The sequence below is a fragment of the Macaca nemestrina genome, chromosome 5 (assembly GCF_043159975.1).
Source record: "Macaca nemestrina isolate mMacNem1 chromosome 5, mMacNem.hap1, whole genome shotgun sequence".
In the NCBI taxonomy this organism is placed as follows: domain Eukaryota; kingdom Metazoa; phylum Chordata; class Mammalia; order Primates; family Cercopithecidae; genus Macaca; species Macaca nemestrina.
The window spans coordinates 79,544,760-79,561,529 of record NC_092129.1 but is presented as its reverse complement, the minus strand read 5'-3'; the positions used below and the strand labels follow the sequence as shown (position 1 = coordinate 79,561,529).

The window sequence follows — 16,770 nt, the reverse complement described above, 5'->3', positions numbered from 1 at the left end:
CAACAAAAAAAGAAAACTTAAAAGTCTTAATGTCCCTGAAACCATACAAAAAGTAAGTATTTAGGAAGTGGTCAACAATGCCAGATACTTCAGAGAGGTGAAATTAAAATAAAAACTGAAAAATGTCTTTGGGCTTGGCAACTTAAGTCACTTAAGTTAGCTACGACCCCAGTGAGGGCAGGTGCAATTGAAACGCAAGGCTAGAAGCTAGATTACAGTCCACTGAAGAGTAAATGACTTCTAAACCTCACAAGACAGTTAACCCAGTCACTTAGAAACCTATTGTGTAAAACACAAATTTCCAGGAGTGAGGTTTCTGCTATTCTTTTAAGTGCCCCCCCACCACTCAGGACTCCCTGGAAAATAGACCTTGAAGCAAAGGAAGATTCATTTCCATCACACTGACCAACCCAGAGCCTGCACTCTCACTCTCCTTGCCTCCTCAACCCCATACTTTGTTTATGCAAGAAAACAGCAGGGGTTTCTTCTACTTCCCCTTACCCCACTAACAATACAACCCAGTCAGGTGCAAATGAAAACTCAAAGTCCAAAAGGGTAATGGGCTTGGGGAGTGGGAAGAAACAGGTGGTGGTGGGGTGAAGAAAAGGCCTTAGAATGCATTTGAAAGAAGAAGGCTGTCGTTTTAATATAAGCATGTTGGTAGGGAGTAAACCCAATGCTTTCAAGTTTGGGCCTAATTCTATAATTCTATAACAGAATTAATCAGATGCCTAATTTACACTTACATGACAAAATTTTACTGCCATAAAGCCTAATACCAAAAAAAGAAAAAAGTATTCCTAAATTCACTTCATTGAGTTGCAAGTATACACAATTTAAAAGAGGAATTTATTTTGTGGAGGAGGAATAGTTCAATTCCTAACTCTGTCGCCCAGGCTGGAGTGCAGTGGCACGATCTCGGCTCACTGTAACCTCCGCCTCCCAGATTCAAGCGATCCTCCTACCTCAGCCTCCTCAGTAGCTGGGACTACAGGCATGCAACACCACACCTAACACCTTTTAATACTTCTGTCAAACAGAGTGAAGTACAACTTTCCCGACAAGACATGAATTTCAGGCAGAGCATGAAATATTCAAGTGTACCCATGACACTACCAATAAATAAAACCATCAAATCTTACCATATTCAAAAAAATCTGGTTGTAACAACTTTTAAAAAAAATTTCTACTTATTTGAGAGCCCTAAGTTATCTATGTGTTCCTACTGAACAAATCATGAAGAAACTACAGATGGACTGATAAAAAGGAAATAATTTTGACTTGACATTTTCTTTTTCTCTTTTTTTTTTGTTTTGAGATGGAGTCTTGCTCTGTCAACAGGCTGCAGTACCGCAGTGGCACAATCTCAGCTCACTGCAACCTCCAACTCTGTGGTTCAAACGATTCTGCCTCAGCCTCCCGAGTAGTTTGAACTACAGGTGTGTGCCACCACATCTAGCTAATTTTTGTATTTTTAGTAGAGACGGGGTTTCATCATGTTGGCCAGGATGGGCTCGATCTTCTGACCTCGTGATCCACCCACCTCGGCCTCCCAAAGTGCTGCGATTACAGGTGTGAGCCACCTCGCCTGGTCTCACTTGGTATTTTCTAATGATATCAGTGTGTGGACAAAATGACAGTATTACACGACATCAAGAATAAACTATCTCCTTGGTTCACTGATACTCAGCTGCTGCAGAAAAGTAACTACAGAACAAAGGGGAAAACAGGTAAACATCATTGAACCCTTAGAAAGATTTTTCCTAATTTCAAATAAGCTGTTTGCTATAAAGAAATCCTATAAAATCTTCCAAGGTGCTGATAGGTGTTTTTGTCATTGTTAATTTTGGCTTTTCTTTAATTAACTGATTAGAAAAAAAAGACTATTCATCTTTGATAACAAACACTGACCTGCTTTGTGCAGACTAAGGCATGCCTTAATGCCAATAGCTAACAGAAAAGGAACAGTTATTGCTTAGCATATTGAAGCCAAAATATGCTCCATCGATCACAATGAATAGTCAAATGGAAAATCCACTTTGGACACTGGAACTTCTGACTTTAGGTACAATAAAATCTCATTACAGAATTTCTTCATTAAAAGTATTTTTACAGTATTTTAAGATGCTCACATCTCTCATGTGATTCTCACAAATAAACAGTTAAAAGAGGTAGGCCATTATTATAACCCATGTGTAGTAATTTCAGTAAACCGAAATTTCTGAGAGCAGCAAGTACCAAGTGCTATGGTCTGAATGTTTGTAATGTTTGTGTCTCACCAAAATTCATATGTTGAAATCCTAACCCCCAGAGTGATGGTATTAGGAGGTGGGGTGATTAGGTCATGCAAGCAGAACCCTCATGAATGGAATTCATGCTCTTATAAGAAAGAGAGACCCCAGGGATATCCTCACCCCTTCCAGAATATGAGGACAAGGGAGAAAGCACTGTTAAAGAACAGAAAGTCGGTCCTCACCAGACACAAAATCTGATGTCACCTTGAGCTCAGGCTTCCCAGTCTCCACAACTGTAAGAAATAAATTTCTCTTGTTTCTAAGCCACCAGTTTATGGTATTTTGTCATAATAGCCTGAACGGACTAAGAAAGCAAGGTCTCACTGTGCTCACTGAGTCACTCAGGACAAATGCGTCCTACAGGTCGCAACATGTGAATGCAGCAGAAGTTCATGATGTGAATTACTGAGACTCTTTACAGTGGGTTTCATTCTAGATTGGTTAACATGGGGCTCAATCAATGAACAGACCCAACTCAATATAACATATCATCACCTAATAAGGTCTAAAATTTTCTATTTCTCAAAGCTCTCCTCAAAACCTACACTGTCCTATACTCATAAACTCAGAGGAAACCACAAAGAGGCCATAAATAAATAGCATGTGGTCACCTGGTTAGTTAATGGCAGAATAGGACCCAGGGCTCCAACTTCCCAGTTCCAGGCCATTGTTGCTTAAACAGAAGATAACAGAGTACCAAAGAATTACCCACAAAGCCAACAATAAACTGAGGACTCGCACCAATGTCTCTGAAAAGAGACAGATCTTTGCCTCTAAATTTTTTAATTTTTTCTTATCTTCTAAATTGTTTTTTACAGTATATTAAAAGTAGATCCAGAGAGCCCTGAACCAGTAAAAGAAGTGAGAGGTCTCTAACAATAGTGCACATATAGTCACGCAGGCGTAGAAAACTTAATGTTTTTAAGGGAAAAAACAAAACAATAAAACAATGCTGTTGGAGAGTCTACAATTACAATACAGGTCTAAAAATCTTCAATAAGGTTTTCGCAAGGTTATTAGCTAAGAGAAACCATTAGAAAAATCTATGTGGTCAAAACTAATTTAATTTAAACAAAGTGTTGATTAAAATGGCAACTTCAAGAAAGATAAGCCACAATAGCTTAAAAAGTAAACAGCATTGACCTTTAGAATAAATATTTACCTTGAATTCTAAGATAAAGGGCAGCACCTCATTAGATGAATAGCTTTCATAAGCTTTCAAAAACACAGCTATTAAACTTTCATTAAATTTAATGCTCTATCACCCAACACATTAAATGTAAAGTACAATGTTTTGTAATGATAGAACAGAATCACACAGACTTTAGTTATGTTACCAGCACAATCCTTAGTAATAAAAAAAACTAGGTTATTTATTATAGTTTGACCTACAGCTCTTTCCTTCAATTGTTAAATGGTTCTTAGTGTGTAGTTTTCTCAACAAAAAACAAAATCATCATTTTTCTCTATGATGGCAACTTTCTAAAATACAAAGAACACCATAATCTCCTTGCTAACAATAGTAGCCGCCATTTACTGAGTGCCTCCTATGTGCCATAAACTGTGTCACCAGTTTAATGTGCATTACCTCATTTAACCTTCAAAACAAAACTCATTAAAAAGTGAATGAGTGGGTCACCCAGCTGGAAAGCAACAAAATCCAGATACAAACTCAAGTACATCTGAGACATTTCTGGTCACCATGTTGCTGCTAACCCAAATGAGCACACGCTCAAGGCACTGGGAAATCAGAATTCACCTAATGGATATTAGGCATTGAGACTGAGAGAACTTAAGAATATTCAATAGTTTTGCAGTCTCTTTATAGAAATATGCAAGTGTGAGAATAACTCCTGGGAGAGGTAGGGAAAAACATTTTCACCTTGACATCATTCTTTAGAAACTGTATGGGATGATTCCTAACCTTTTTAGGAATTTGATTAAAAAAAAAGATATGGATCTTCTTCCTAAAGAATCACATGTAAAATTTTGCATTATTTTAGAAGGTTCAGACTCCTAAAGTCCATTTCATCCACACATCTCAGTTAAAAAATTTCCAACTGATTGGGCTGAAAATCTACAGAATGAAGCTAAGAAAATGCAAACTGACACAAATAGACTGCTTTGGAAATTGTTTTCAAATGTTAGTACAGCTCTGTTCATGTAAATGACACTAAATTTCAAAGCTCTAACAAATCTACTGCAAGGAACTCACAGAAGGAAAGAAAAGAAGTTTAGATGCTGCCACTGACTGATACACTTACCGTTTTCCTGCGCAATTCTTGTCATTCAGGCCACCAACTTTGTTTATGGCAGACCAGGCTGTGAGAGCCACATATGGCAAAGAGGCAGCTTGAGTATGAGTGAGTGATTTGGGTTTGTGAGAGACCTACATTTGAAGACAACAGTCAAAAATAAGCAATGACTTGCAAACCTCTGCACACAATTAAGCACATTTACCTTCACAGGAATCCAGCTGACCCTTGAACAACAGGGGTTTGAATTGTGCAAGTCCAACCCCTCTTCTTCCTACTCTTCCTCTTTCTAGTAACATGAAGACAGCAAGGATGAAAATCCTTATGATGATCCACTTAATGAACAGTAACTATACCTTTCTTTATGATTTTCTTAATAACATTTTTCCTAGCTTCCTTTACTGTAAGAATACAGTATATAATATACATAACACATTCTAGCTTCCTTTATTGTAAGAATACAGTATATAATATACATAACATATTCTAGCTTCATTTATTATAAGAATACAGTATATAATATACATAACATATAAAATATGTGTTACTTGACTTTTTTGAGACAGAGTCTTGCTCTGTCGCCCAGGCTGGAGTGCAGTGGTGCAATCTCGGCTCACTGCAACCTCCGCCTCCCAGGTTTAAGCGATTCTCCTGCCTCAGTCTTCCAAGTAGCTGGGACTACAGGCAGCTCCCACCACGCCTGGCTAATTTTTGTATTTTTAGTAGAGACAGGGTTTCACCATATTGGCCAGGCTGGTCTTGAACTCCTGACCTTGTGATCCACCCACCTTGGCCTCCCAAAGTGCTGGGATTACAGGCGTGAGCCACTGCACCCCGCCTTAGTTGGCTTTTTATGTTATCAGTAACGCTTCTGGGTAACAGTAGGCTATTAGCAGTTAAGTTTTAGGGAGTCAAAAGATGTAGGTGCATTTTAAAAGGGGTAGGTGCACCAACTCCTGCATTGTTCAGGTGTCAACTGTATTTTCATAGATAAATCTATAAAATTATTCCAGTTCAGTGTTTATTGCATACCTTACTCCAAGATTATCCTTAATAAATATTGTATAGCTCTGTTGCATACCTTGGAGTAGGGTATGCATATGCCATACCCAAGATTATCCTAATAAATATTGTATAGAATAGCTCTACCTGCCTCACAGATGTTCAATAATGTTATGTAGGCTACATTATCAGATATAACTACTTCATTGTTTATAAAAACTACTTTGTTTATAACTTCATTGTTTATAAAAAGACCACATCAATATTCCCATTTGTCTTGAAGTAAATCCAAATAAACCTTGAACTCTCAAAAACACATCCTAATTAGTTTTTGAGATCAGCTGTTTCCTTTACTCTCATTTTCTGGAAAGGAAATCTTTCTAGATTTTCTCTAATCTCAGTAACAACCTTTTTCCCCTTCCTGCCCTCCCTTCTGTAGCCAATTTCCTCAATGTTAACCCCTTTCTCTCTATTCAATTTGTCGGTCTCCTGACTGCATTTGATTAGACTCCTGTTTTTAAAGTTATTCAAAACCGCTGGACATTTCCATGTCTCCATTGATGACTAATCCACCCCCTCTACTGCCTATATCTGCTTTCAACTATTTATCTAGGGTAAAACCAAGCAACACAGCAGGGTTCTAGGTCTCATTCCAAATCCCTGCCCAATGAGAGAAAAACAGCTATGTTAGCAGGCAGTGTTACTGAATGGCATCAAATACTTTTTTAATCTCTCAAAAATTCCTATATTCTATATTATCTCTTTATAAACTGCCCCATGAGACATAAACTAGAACTGAAAAACACCAATTATTTCCGAGATATTTGCCAGTCTTTGTTTAAACTTTCTAATGCATTTCAGCAGAGTTGGTAAGTTACCTCATTCCCACTGACTACAACAAACTCTGAAAGAGTGCCTTGTTTCCAAGGAGGAACTGCAGCCCAGACCTGAAACACACACACACAGACAGCTTCATTAGAAACACAGGTATTCTCTGACCAAAGCTAAGCATGAAGGTGTTCCCTAATATATACCCTGTGCTGTGAAAAACACGGAAGTCAGCACTACACCAAGCAGGAGTGTTATTTTCATGATATAAATGTATTACTTAGTATGATTCTGATTTATCAAGTCAAACCACACTGGAAGCAGATGCCAGCATATCCTGCTGCATTTACTGACTACTTTGAGTACCAATAAGACCACAGTCTCTGGGGTTTGAGTCCTGGCTCCACCACTTATTAGTTAGGAGACCTCTTTAGAGCTTGGCTTCCTCATCTGTAAACTGGGCCTAACTTTATCTACCTCAGAGGGACTAAATGACATATTTTATAAAAAGCAACCAGAACAGTGTTAGCTATGATTATGAACTATCATTTCTTGGTACAAAAGTTCAAAGTGACAAGTGATAGGTGATTATACCAAACTTAAACTATTTTAAAGCCATCTAATCCATAAGGTAAAAATTGTCATTTAAAGGCCCTTTCAAGGAAAAAAATACCCTAATCCTACATATTTTAAAGTCTTGCATTTCTTAAGTACTAAATTTAGAAAACACAACTCAAGTAGAGTCAACATATTTCGGAACTGTTTGTGAAAAAATGTAACAACAGAACCAAAAAAGTGACAGTTCCAGTCAAAGCTCAGTACTTTTGTTGAAAACAAGAAAACAGGTCAACAGCATAGAATATACTTCTGAAACAGAATGAAATTTGCACATTTAGTAAAGGAATATGTGGGAGTTCAGTCAGGGTGGTGGGAAAAATTGTTAAGACGAAAAATTGTAAAGTTACAGGAAGTAGACACAAACCTACTTGGAAGGCCCGGGGTGTTGCACAGCTTCAGTAAAAGATTTGGCTGAAAGCAGCCTAATCCTCTTTACCTTGAGTTGATAGCAATAGAGCAAATAACTAGGGAATGTGGGGCAGTTTATCTAAATAGTTTGCTTACTCACATGTTCCTAAGACCAACCTTTGTTCTTTCATGGGTGCATGATTGCTCTCTACTGGACAGTGGGCAATGTTAATTACCCTATAGTGGTGTTTACTCGAGACCTTCATCATTTAATCCACAGTAAATAAATGTGAACTTCCTCAGTTTATGGGGTGGATGCTGCAGATTCAGGGAGCAGAGACCTCTTAGCTGCACTGACAGGCAAAATATCTGTGTCAGTGTACATCTCTCATCCATTGCTGGATCAGGGTCTATGGGTTGGACCCGTGCAGGAATAGTGGCATTCCCGAACTCACCTCATCTCCAGGCTTGAAGTATTTCACATCAAGCCCACATTCCATCACCACGCCAGAGACATCCCGACCCAGAGTCAGAGGAAATTCTTCTCCTTTGATTTTCATGTGTAAAGGATCACGCTTCATATTTAAAGCTGTAGCTCCATAACCACCTGTAAAATAAAAACACAATTTATCTGTTTCCTCCAAATGTAAGTATGAAATGCTTTTAAAACTACTACAGGGTTATAGTCCAGTACAATTTTAGGTCTTTAAGATGTAGATTATAAATCATTCTATTACAAGGACACATGCAAGTATATGTTCACTGCAATAGTATTCACAATAGCAAAGACATGGAATCAACCTAACTGCCCAACAATGATAGACTGGATTAAAAAAACTGTGGTACATACACACCACGGAATACTATGCAGTCACAAAAAGGAACAAGATCATGTTCTTTCCAGGGACATGGATGGAACTGGAGGCCATTATCCTTAGCAAACTAACACAGGAACAGAAAACCAAATACCACATTTTCACTTATAAGTGGGAGCTAAATGATGAGAACACATGGACATGTACAGGGGAACAACACACACTGGGGTTTTTCAGAGGGTGGAGGGTGGGAAGAGGAAGAGGATTAAGAAAAATAACTAGTGAGTATGAGGCTTAATACTTGGGAGAGGAAAAAATCTGTGCAACAAACCCCCATGACACAAGCTTACCTATGTAACAAACCTGCACTTGTACCCCGAACTTAAAAGCTTTTTTAAAAAGTAATCAACCTTATAATTTTTTGCCAATACATGGGAAAGCATAAAAAGATGGATTTATTTTCTTTAAAAAAAAATTTACTTGGAAAATGATAATCACTTATTAAACTAAAGCCACCATTGTTCAAAATATTTTTGAAATTCAAATTTTGAAATTGTCTTCAGAACTTTTAGTATTATTTTTTATACAGTTTTGCTTTGTTCTTCGAAGAGTATGTCTTTATTAACGTATTCATTCAGAAACTTTTTTTTTCCTTTTTTTTTCTTTTTTTTAAGAGATGGAGTCTAGCTCTGTCACCCAGGCTGGAGTGCAGTGGGGTGATCTCGGCTCACTGCAAGCTCCATCTCCCGGGTTCACGCCATTCTCCTGCCTCAGTTTCCTGAGTAGCTGGGACTACATGCGCCCGTCACCACGCCCAGTTAATTTTTGTATTTTTAGTAGCGACGGGGTTTCATTGTGTTAGCCAGTATGGTCTCAATCTCCTGACCTTGTGATCCGCCTGCCTCAGCCTCCCAAAGTGCTGGGATTACAGGCGTGAGCCACAGCGCCCGACCTATGAACTTTTTAAACAACAAGATATTTGGTGCCATGTCTGGTGAAGATAAACGTTTAAGCTGTTTGAAGTTAATAAATAAATAAGGCAAGAATATAAAGTATTTGATGCTGACAATAGTTTATGAGTAATGATCCCCACATCCTTAAAAATATTTCCAGAACAACATCTTTGAAATAAATTGGAATAAATTCCTGAGTGAAGAAAAGCCACTTGGCTGCATCTGTTCTGACGTGTAAAATCAAGTTGTTTTATTATACATCTTTTTATTTATTTATTTAATTTTTTTGAGACAGGGTCTTGCTCTATTGTCAGGCTGGAGTGCAGTCGCGCAATCTCGGCTCATTGCAACCTCTGCCTCCCGGGTTCAAGTGATTCTCCTGCCTCAGCCTCCCAAGCAGCTGGGATTACAGGCACACACCACAGCCAGCTAATTTTTGTATTTTTAGTAGAGATGGCATTTCACCATTTTGGCCAGGATAGTCTCAATCTCCTGACCTCATGATCCGCCCACCCCGGCCTCCCAGGGTGCTGGGAGTATAGGGAGCCACCACGCCTGGCCTATTTTATTTATTTTTTTAAGAGATGAAGCCTCACTCTGTTGCCCAAGTGCAGTGATGTGATCTTGACTCACTGCAACCTCCACTTCCTGGGTTCAAGCCATTCTCATGCCTCAGCCTCTGGAGTAGCTGGGATTACAGGTGTGTGCCACGACGTCTGGCTAATTGTTGTAGAAACAGGGATTCGTCATGTTGGCCAGGCTGGTCTCAAACTCCTGGGCTCAAGCGATCCACCCACCTTGGCCTCCCAAAGTGTTGGGATTACAGGCATAAGCCACCGCACCTGGCCCATACCTTTTTATTTTTAAGAATATTTATAGGCCAGGTGCCATGGCTCACACCTGTAATCCCAGGACTTTGGGAGACCAAGGTGGGAGGATTGCTTGAGTTCAGTAGTTCAAAACCAGCCTGGGCAACATAGCAAGGCCTCATCTCTACTAAAACTTTGAAAAATTAGCCAGGCATAGTGGTACATGCCTGTAGTCCCAGCTACTCAGGAGGCTGAGGCAGGAGGATTGCTTGAGCCAAGGAGTTTGAGACTGCAGTGAGCCATGGTCACACCACTGCACTCCAGCCTGGGTGACAAAGCAAAGCTCTGTCTCAAAAAAAAAAAAAAAAAAAAAAAAGAAGAAGAATATTTACATAAATATCACCTAAATAAAACTGAAAACATTCTTTTAATTACAATTTTTTTTGTTCAAGTAAATTTGCTACTGTATAATAATCCAGAGTAATTTATTACATGGCTTCCACATATAATGTGACTTTTCTCAGACCCAAAAGTACCTGCTATTCTCTCTTCTGCTTGACATTTTTCTGAGAACATGTCTGCCATGTGAGGCTCTCCATGATAGGCACCCTGCCTACCTCTCCAGGGTCATGTACCACTCACTCCCTGCCTCACAACGCATGCTCCAGTCACTAACCCGTTCTGTACGTCTCCCCTTGCCCTGCACCCACTTCTATGGGCAATCCATTAGATCTTAGGTATGAGGAGAAAGCAGCAAAGGAGCCTAAGGAGGCAGTTTAAAGACGTTCAATGCTGCTGACAGGAGAGACAGGTTTTCAAATAAGGTCCAAAGCTGCTAAGAGGCTTTAAAACAAACAAACAAACAAGCCTGGATCTAACAACATGCAGACCTTTGGTAACCCTGCCAGGAGCAGCTGCTGTGTCGTGTGCTTTTGAGAGAATGGGAAATAAGGGACTGGAGACCATGAGAAGACTGAACCCTCTTTAAAATAGTTTTGTTGTAAGGGGAGCAGAGAAATGGAACAGTAGCTCGAAGTGGCAACTAGGATGGACAGAGGACTTTTGAGTGGCTTTTTTTCCTTCTCCTTAAGAAAGGAGAAATAGCGGCCGGGCGCGGTGGCTCAAGCCTGTAATCCCAGCACTTTGGGAGGCCGAGTCGGGCGGATCACGAGGTCAGGAGATCGAGAACATCCTGGCTAACACGGTGAAACCCCGTCTCTACTAAAAATACAAAAAACTAGCCGGGCGAGGTGGCGGGCGCCTGTAGTCCCAGCTACTCGGGAGGCTGAGGCAGGAGAATGGCGTAAACCCGGGGGCGGAGCTTGCAGTGAGCTGAGATCCGGCCACTGCACCCCAGCCTGGGCGACAGAGCAAGACTCCGTCTCAAAAAAAAAAAAAAAAAAAAAGAAAGGAGAAATAATAGCAAGTCTGTATGCTAATGGGGATGATCCAGTAGAAAAGAAAAGATTGATGATGCAGGAGATAACTGCTGGAATGATATCCCAGAGTAGGTGAGAGGGGATGGGATTAGAAACACAAGCTAAGGGCTGGCCTTCTGTGAAAGCAGTGACAGCTGATCCATATAGCAGGAGGGAAGGTAGAAGATACAGAGAGAGATGCTGACAGGCGGGTAGCTTGCATGAGTTGTGTTTGTAATAAAAAATCAAGACACATGGGATCAAGTGTTTGAAAGGTGGGAAAGTCCCAGAAAATCTAAGCTGATGGCCATTATACCAACATTACACATTTGCCATCTGGCTAGTTAGGATTATACTCTGTCAGGGGGAAAAAAAACAAAAAAACAAAAAACTTCACCTGTAATATTCACAAAAGTCACGTGCTTCACTTTTCCTGTCTTACAATCCTTTTCCACTGCTAAAGATAATAAAACAATTATTCACTGAAACCTCTATGTGGTTTGAACAACAGAAGTGGACATTTAGCCATGTCAAACTTTAGCTGCTGTTTAAGAGCTGCAGAAAGGTTTCAGTCCTCTTTGAGGTACAGAGACTGCAGCTCAAGGTTGTTTCTAGTTTTCTTGGTCCCCTGATATGCTAATGCATCAACTGAGTAGCCTTGGCTCACTGGTACTATCTAACAAGACCCTGAACCCAGAATGTAGTCAGCTGGCAGTTAGTAATTGAGAATCTGTTTGGTGACACGGATAACTGAATGGGGCCCTTAAGTGTTCCATCCCATTGACAGGGGTTGCCACCTTGACTTGTTCAGAGAGTTGGGCCAATGTGAAAAGTCCTAAATCTGTCATCAGTTTAAAGACGTTCATCCCATCTAAAGACACCAAACTTTGTTGGTATGATGCTGTTGGCTGCATTTTTTCCCCACGTAAAAATTCTTCATTTCTTTAGCCATTTCTATGATTTATTATTTTATGTCCAACAGTAGTGGCCATCTCCAGAAAAACAGCCAGTCTTCATCTCTCAAATAAAATAGACATGTCTCTTGCTTTCTTGTCAAGGGAAATAACTGCTTCCTACAGTTTACAATCTTCTCCTCATTATTTTATTTCCCCAAGCTACTGTTTCAGATATCTTCTGCAACGACAACAACATGTCCTCAAACGGAAGGAGAAAAAAAAAGATGGTAACTTGCAAATAATATTACCCAATCAAGTCATAAAAAACTAAGATATTTCAAGAATACTATATAAAAGTAAAATGTTTCACAGTGTTAGATTATTAAACAGCAGCCAAGAAAAGTCTAGACACAGCCATTCTGTTTAAATGAAAATGTACATGGCATGAGTTACGCATGTGCATTTAAAGAAATAAAAAGCTAACAGATCTAAATGAAGACAAAATGTAAAAATTACTCACGGATAAAATACTGCTAATTTAAGTTTGTTATCCTAAGTCAGAACAAAAAGATAAAAAGGCATAGAAATATTGGCTGAATGACAACTGCGTATGTGAAGCGCTGAAACAGGTTGACAAAGCATGGGATCTATCTTGAAAGAACTTACAATCAAAGGAGATGAAAAAACATGCTGACCATTGAGTAAAACTTACCACTAAAAGACATATCTTATAAAAAAACTGAACTCTCTTCAAGCCTAATGTAAAAAGAATAAAGGAAAACGGCATGCTCAACTGGTAGTAGCAATTATTACTTCAAAACAAAGAATACAGATGTAGATTTCATGAGACAATCACAGTAAAGTCAATTCAATTCATTATTTTTATTTATTTTTTCTTTTGAGACGGAGTCTCACTCTATCGCCAGGCTGGAGTGCAATGGCGTGTTCTTCGCTCACTACAACCTCCGCCTTCCAGGTTCAAGCGATTCTCCTGCCTCAGTCTCCCACCAACGCAGTGAACGCCCCCCCCCCCCCCGCCATCCCCCCACCCCCACCCCCCATCTCTACTAAAAATACAAAACTTAGCTGGGCGTGGCGGCGCATGTCTGTAGTCCCAGCTACTTGGGAGGCTGAGGCAGGAGAATTGTTTGAACCCGGAAGGCGGAGGCTGCAGTGAGCCAAGAACGCGCCATTGCACTCCAGCCTGGCAATAGAGCGAGATTCTGTCTCAAAAACAAACAAAAAACCCCACAAATTCTGAACTGACGAGGAAACATAACTAGACTGCCGAAGCCTATGACGGATCTCAGAATACCACAAAGTTCCCCGGACAGAAATTTAGCTACAGAGATAAGCCGGGCGCAGTGACTAGTCTGTAATCCCAGCACTTTGGGAGGCCGAGGCAGGCGGATCACCTGAGGTCAGGAGTTGGAGACCAGCCTGACCAACATGGTGAAACCCCATCTCTACTAAAAATACAAAAAAATTTGCCTGGTGTGGTGGCACGCGCCTGTAATCCCGGCTACTCCGGAGGCTGAGGCAGGAGAAATTTTGCTTGAACCCAGGAGGCGGAGGTTGCAGTGAGCAGGCCACTGCACTCCAGCCTGGGTGACAGAGACTCAGTCTCAAAAAAAAAAAAAAAAAAAAAAAAAAAAAAGCTACAGACACAGTTCTCAAGTCTGAACTTACATATTTAAGGACGCATGAAAACAATCAAGCTTACATTTTATCAAGACAAATGGCCAGAAAGATACCCTGGCCATTGCAATTTCAAAAATTTTGGAAATAATATTTGCAGAGGTATTGTTAAAAACCTAAATGATTCATTTGAGTTAACCAAAGAAGCGTAGTCAAATTTTTTAAAACCGCATACCTTATTAAATAATGACTTTTTTTAAAAAGGTAATGTCTTTTGAAAACTTACTTCTCATATTAACGTCTATAGGATTTACACTGGCAGCGTGAACTTTGACAATGACTTCATTTGGATAGTGTATGATAGGTATCATCATGTTCTGAGTGAATCGAAGTACTTCATTCTTCCCGTATTTATCTATCACCCAAGCAGGCATGACAGTGCTCCTTGGAGAGGTAGTACTAATCCTTCTAACTGAAGGCTTTTGGACAACTTTGCTTCTCCAGAAGCAAACCGCAGTGCATGCATTTCTTCTAAGTACGTAAGTCTTCAGAAATTCCATTGCAAACACTGGTTGAACGGCGTGCTCAAATTCAAATACACTTGGACTGGATCAAACTCTCACCCCTGAATTCGGTCAAATTCTGCCAAACCACGGGCTAGTTTCAAAATTAAGCATGCAAAACGGAGCATTCGAAAATGAAGCTAATCTAATGGAGAAACTGAAAGAATATGGAATTTTTATTCTGCTCTTCGCATATGAAATGCTCCAATCAACGTTCCAGTCAGTATTCTGTCTATTCTCCTCCCTCCCTTTCACCCTCTCCCCTTCTAAAAAAAAAGGGGGGGATAAAAAAGCAGGTGCGCAAACCCCCTAGATCCCTGCCCTGTCCTGGGAACCCTCGGCGGGACAGGCAGACACCGCTCTCGGTCCAACGCCAGAGAATCGAACGCTTGCCGACTGCCGCCGCGACCCTGGCCCGGAATCTCCTTGCCTGCCCGCTCTCCTCAGCCGCCGGGGTGGCTTTACGGCGCCAACCAATCGCCTGCAAAGATCATTTCCTCGGGCTGCAATTAAACCAATCCAAGTACTCGATGTTGAAGGGCTCAGTGACAATTAAAGATGGCTGCGGCCATGTACCATCACTAGCGACCAGTGACCTCTTTTTCCTCCTTGCCTGGCTCCTATGGTGGCAGGCTGGGCACGAGGACCATGCTGGGCCGGACCCTCCAAGAAGTGAGTGGAATTGGCTCGCTGAGGCCCCCGGGAGGGCGGAAAGTTAAGCGGACTTCGTTGACAAAGAGTCCCTGGGCTTTACCACGCATCTTGGCCCACCTCGCTGCCTTCTCTTGAACTGAGTGGGGGATAGGTACCTTTCGGTCCTTGGGATGTACTTGCCGTACCCATTCAGGAGTTTGGGCCTTAGCAGGGAAATCTCTGCACCGCGGATCTGTGGGGTGGTGAATCGGCTTCTCACCATTAGACGTTTGTTCTGGTGTGGGTCGGGCACCGGATGGTCTCGGAGTGGGCTTTGCCAGATAAAGGGGGCTTGCGGGGCCACTTCAGTCTCTCTTCTGTCCCCGACACTTAGCTGCAGTTGTCGCTAAGAAGCCCGGCGAAACTGTAGTTTGCAAAATTCAAACCAGTAATGTTTGGGCTTTTTCAAAGAATTCGTTCTCTAGGATTTACCAACCACTAAGATACCAGGGATTCCCGAACCCGTGTCTCCATTTCCTGGACGTCATGTTTGAACTCTAGGCTGTATTTGTGAACGCCTTCTGGGCAGTTCTTCTAAATGTCACGTAAGCACCCTCAAATTCACTTTAATCAGTGAAGTAATCATTGTAACAGGACTTACCTCTCAACCGCCGTCTTAAAAAACAAAAGCTCTGGTATTTCTGAATTCTTAATAGTCTATTTTTAATGGCACAAATATTATCTCATTTGCCCTTAGATTCTTCCTCATCTTTCATATCCAGTAAATCATTAAGCCCTGTTCATTCTGTCTTGCAGATATGGCTGGAATCTGCCCTCTCACGTTATGTCTGCTGTTAAGCTTTAATTCAGGTCTTTTTACTTCCTTTTTACTTCCATCACTCAACCTTAGAACTGCCTGCAGGCCAGTTGCTATCAGAGTCACGTGAAGCACCTATTAAAACTAAAGCTATGTCCCACTCTAGACTTAATTAGATCTGTGTGGTAGGTTCAGGAGTATGGTTTAATGGGGGCTTCAGGTGATTTCTGGTAAGAAGTAGGCGCTGAGGACCTAAACTGCCTTCCATCTTCCTTTTTATTCCACCCTAGAAGTTGTCGTTTTGTTTGTTTGTTTGTTTCCCAGCTGGCAGCCTGGAATTATAATTATAGATAGCTGTAATATATAATGAGAACTTTAAATCCACAGGCTTTAAATAATAAATAGTTCCTCCCCAAAATACATTATTATTTTACCATTTTAAATTGTATCGAATCAAATTTTTTCTTTAAAAAATAAATTAATAAATGGACAACACCCAAAACTTGTTTTAAAATTAAATACAACCTATAAAAATATGGTATTTCCTTTTTCTGCCTTTTCCACTGGCAATCTAAGTAACAGAAAGAGACTCTAAAGAAAATATTTATTTTGGGGTAGCAATGCAATGGGAATATGTGTGATATAGTAAACTATGTGCCTACTCAGGGAGGTTGGGGCAAAGGATGTTTTTAAAGACAGAAAGATTACATAAATTATTTTGAATCAGTTATCCTGGCCACAAGGATCAGTCACAAAGGTGGCATCATTCCAAGGTTGAATGGTCAGTTGCTGGACAGACATCCTTACAGAAGTACTTGTGTGTGTGGAAGGTTGCAATGGCCTCTGTGCAAGGTTGTGTTTTTTGCAGTCTTATGATTGTTGT

The 16,770-nt window shown here is 40.5% G+C and overlaps 2 protein-coding genes across 2 annotated transcripts in view; one reads left to right on the top strand and one right to left on the bottom strand.

Moving 5' to 3' along the window:
* Positions 1-14,901, bottom strand: part of LOC105478772 (reticulon 4 interacting protein 1) — a 54,879-nt gene extending 39,978 nt beyond the window's left edge. The window contains exons 1-4 of the mRNA XM_011736403.2: positions 14,161-14,901; positions 7,801-7,952; positions 6,430-6,498; positions 4,559-4,683 (exon numbers count right to left, since the gene is read on the bottom strand). Coding sequence (XP_011734705.2) covers positions 4,559-4,683; positions 6,430-6,498; positions 7,801-7,952; positions 14,161-14,434 — 620 coding nt within the window. The 5' untranslated portion in view covers positions 14,435-14,901. The remainder of the gene's footprint in view (positions 1-4,558; positions 4,684-6,429; positions 6,499-7,800; positions 7,953-14,160) is intronic.
* Positions 14,902-14,974: 73 nt separating this feature from the next.
* The window catches only part of LOC105478773 (glutaminyl-tRNA amidotransferase subunit QRSL1), a 35,991-nt gene continuing 34,195 nt past the window's right edge, over positions 14,975-16,770 (top strand). Inside the window, exon 1 of the mRNA XM_011736405.3 lies at positions 14,975-15,109. Within this exon, the coding sequence (XP_011734707.2) occupies positions 15,086-15,109 (24 nt within the window). The 5' untranslated portion in view covers positions 14,975-15,085. The remainder of the gene's footprint in view (positions 15,110-16,770) is intronic.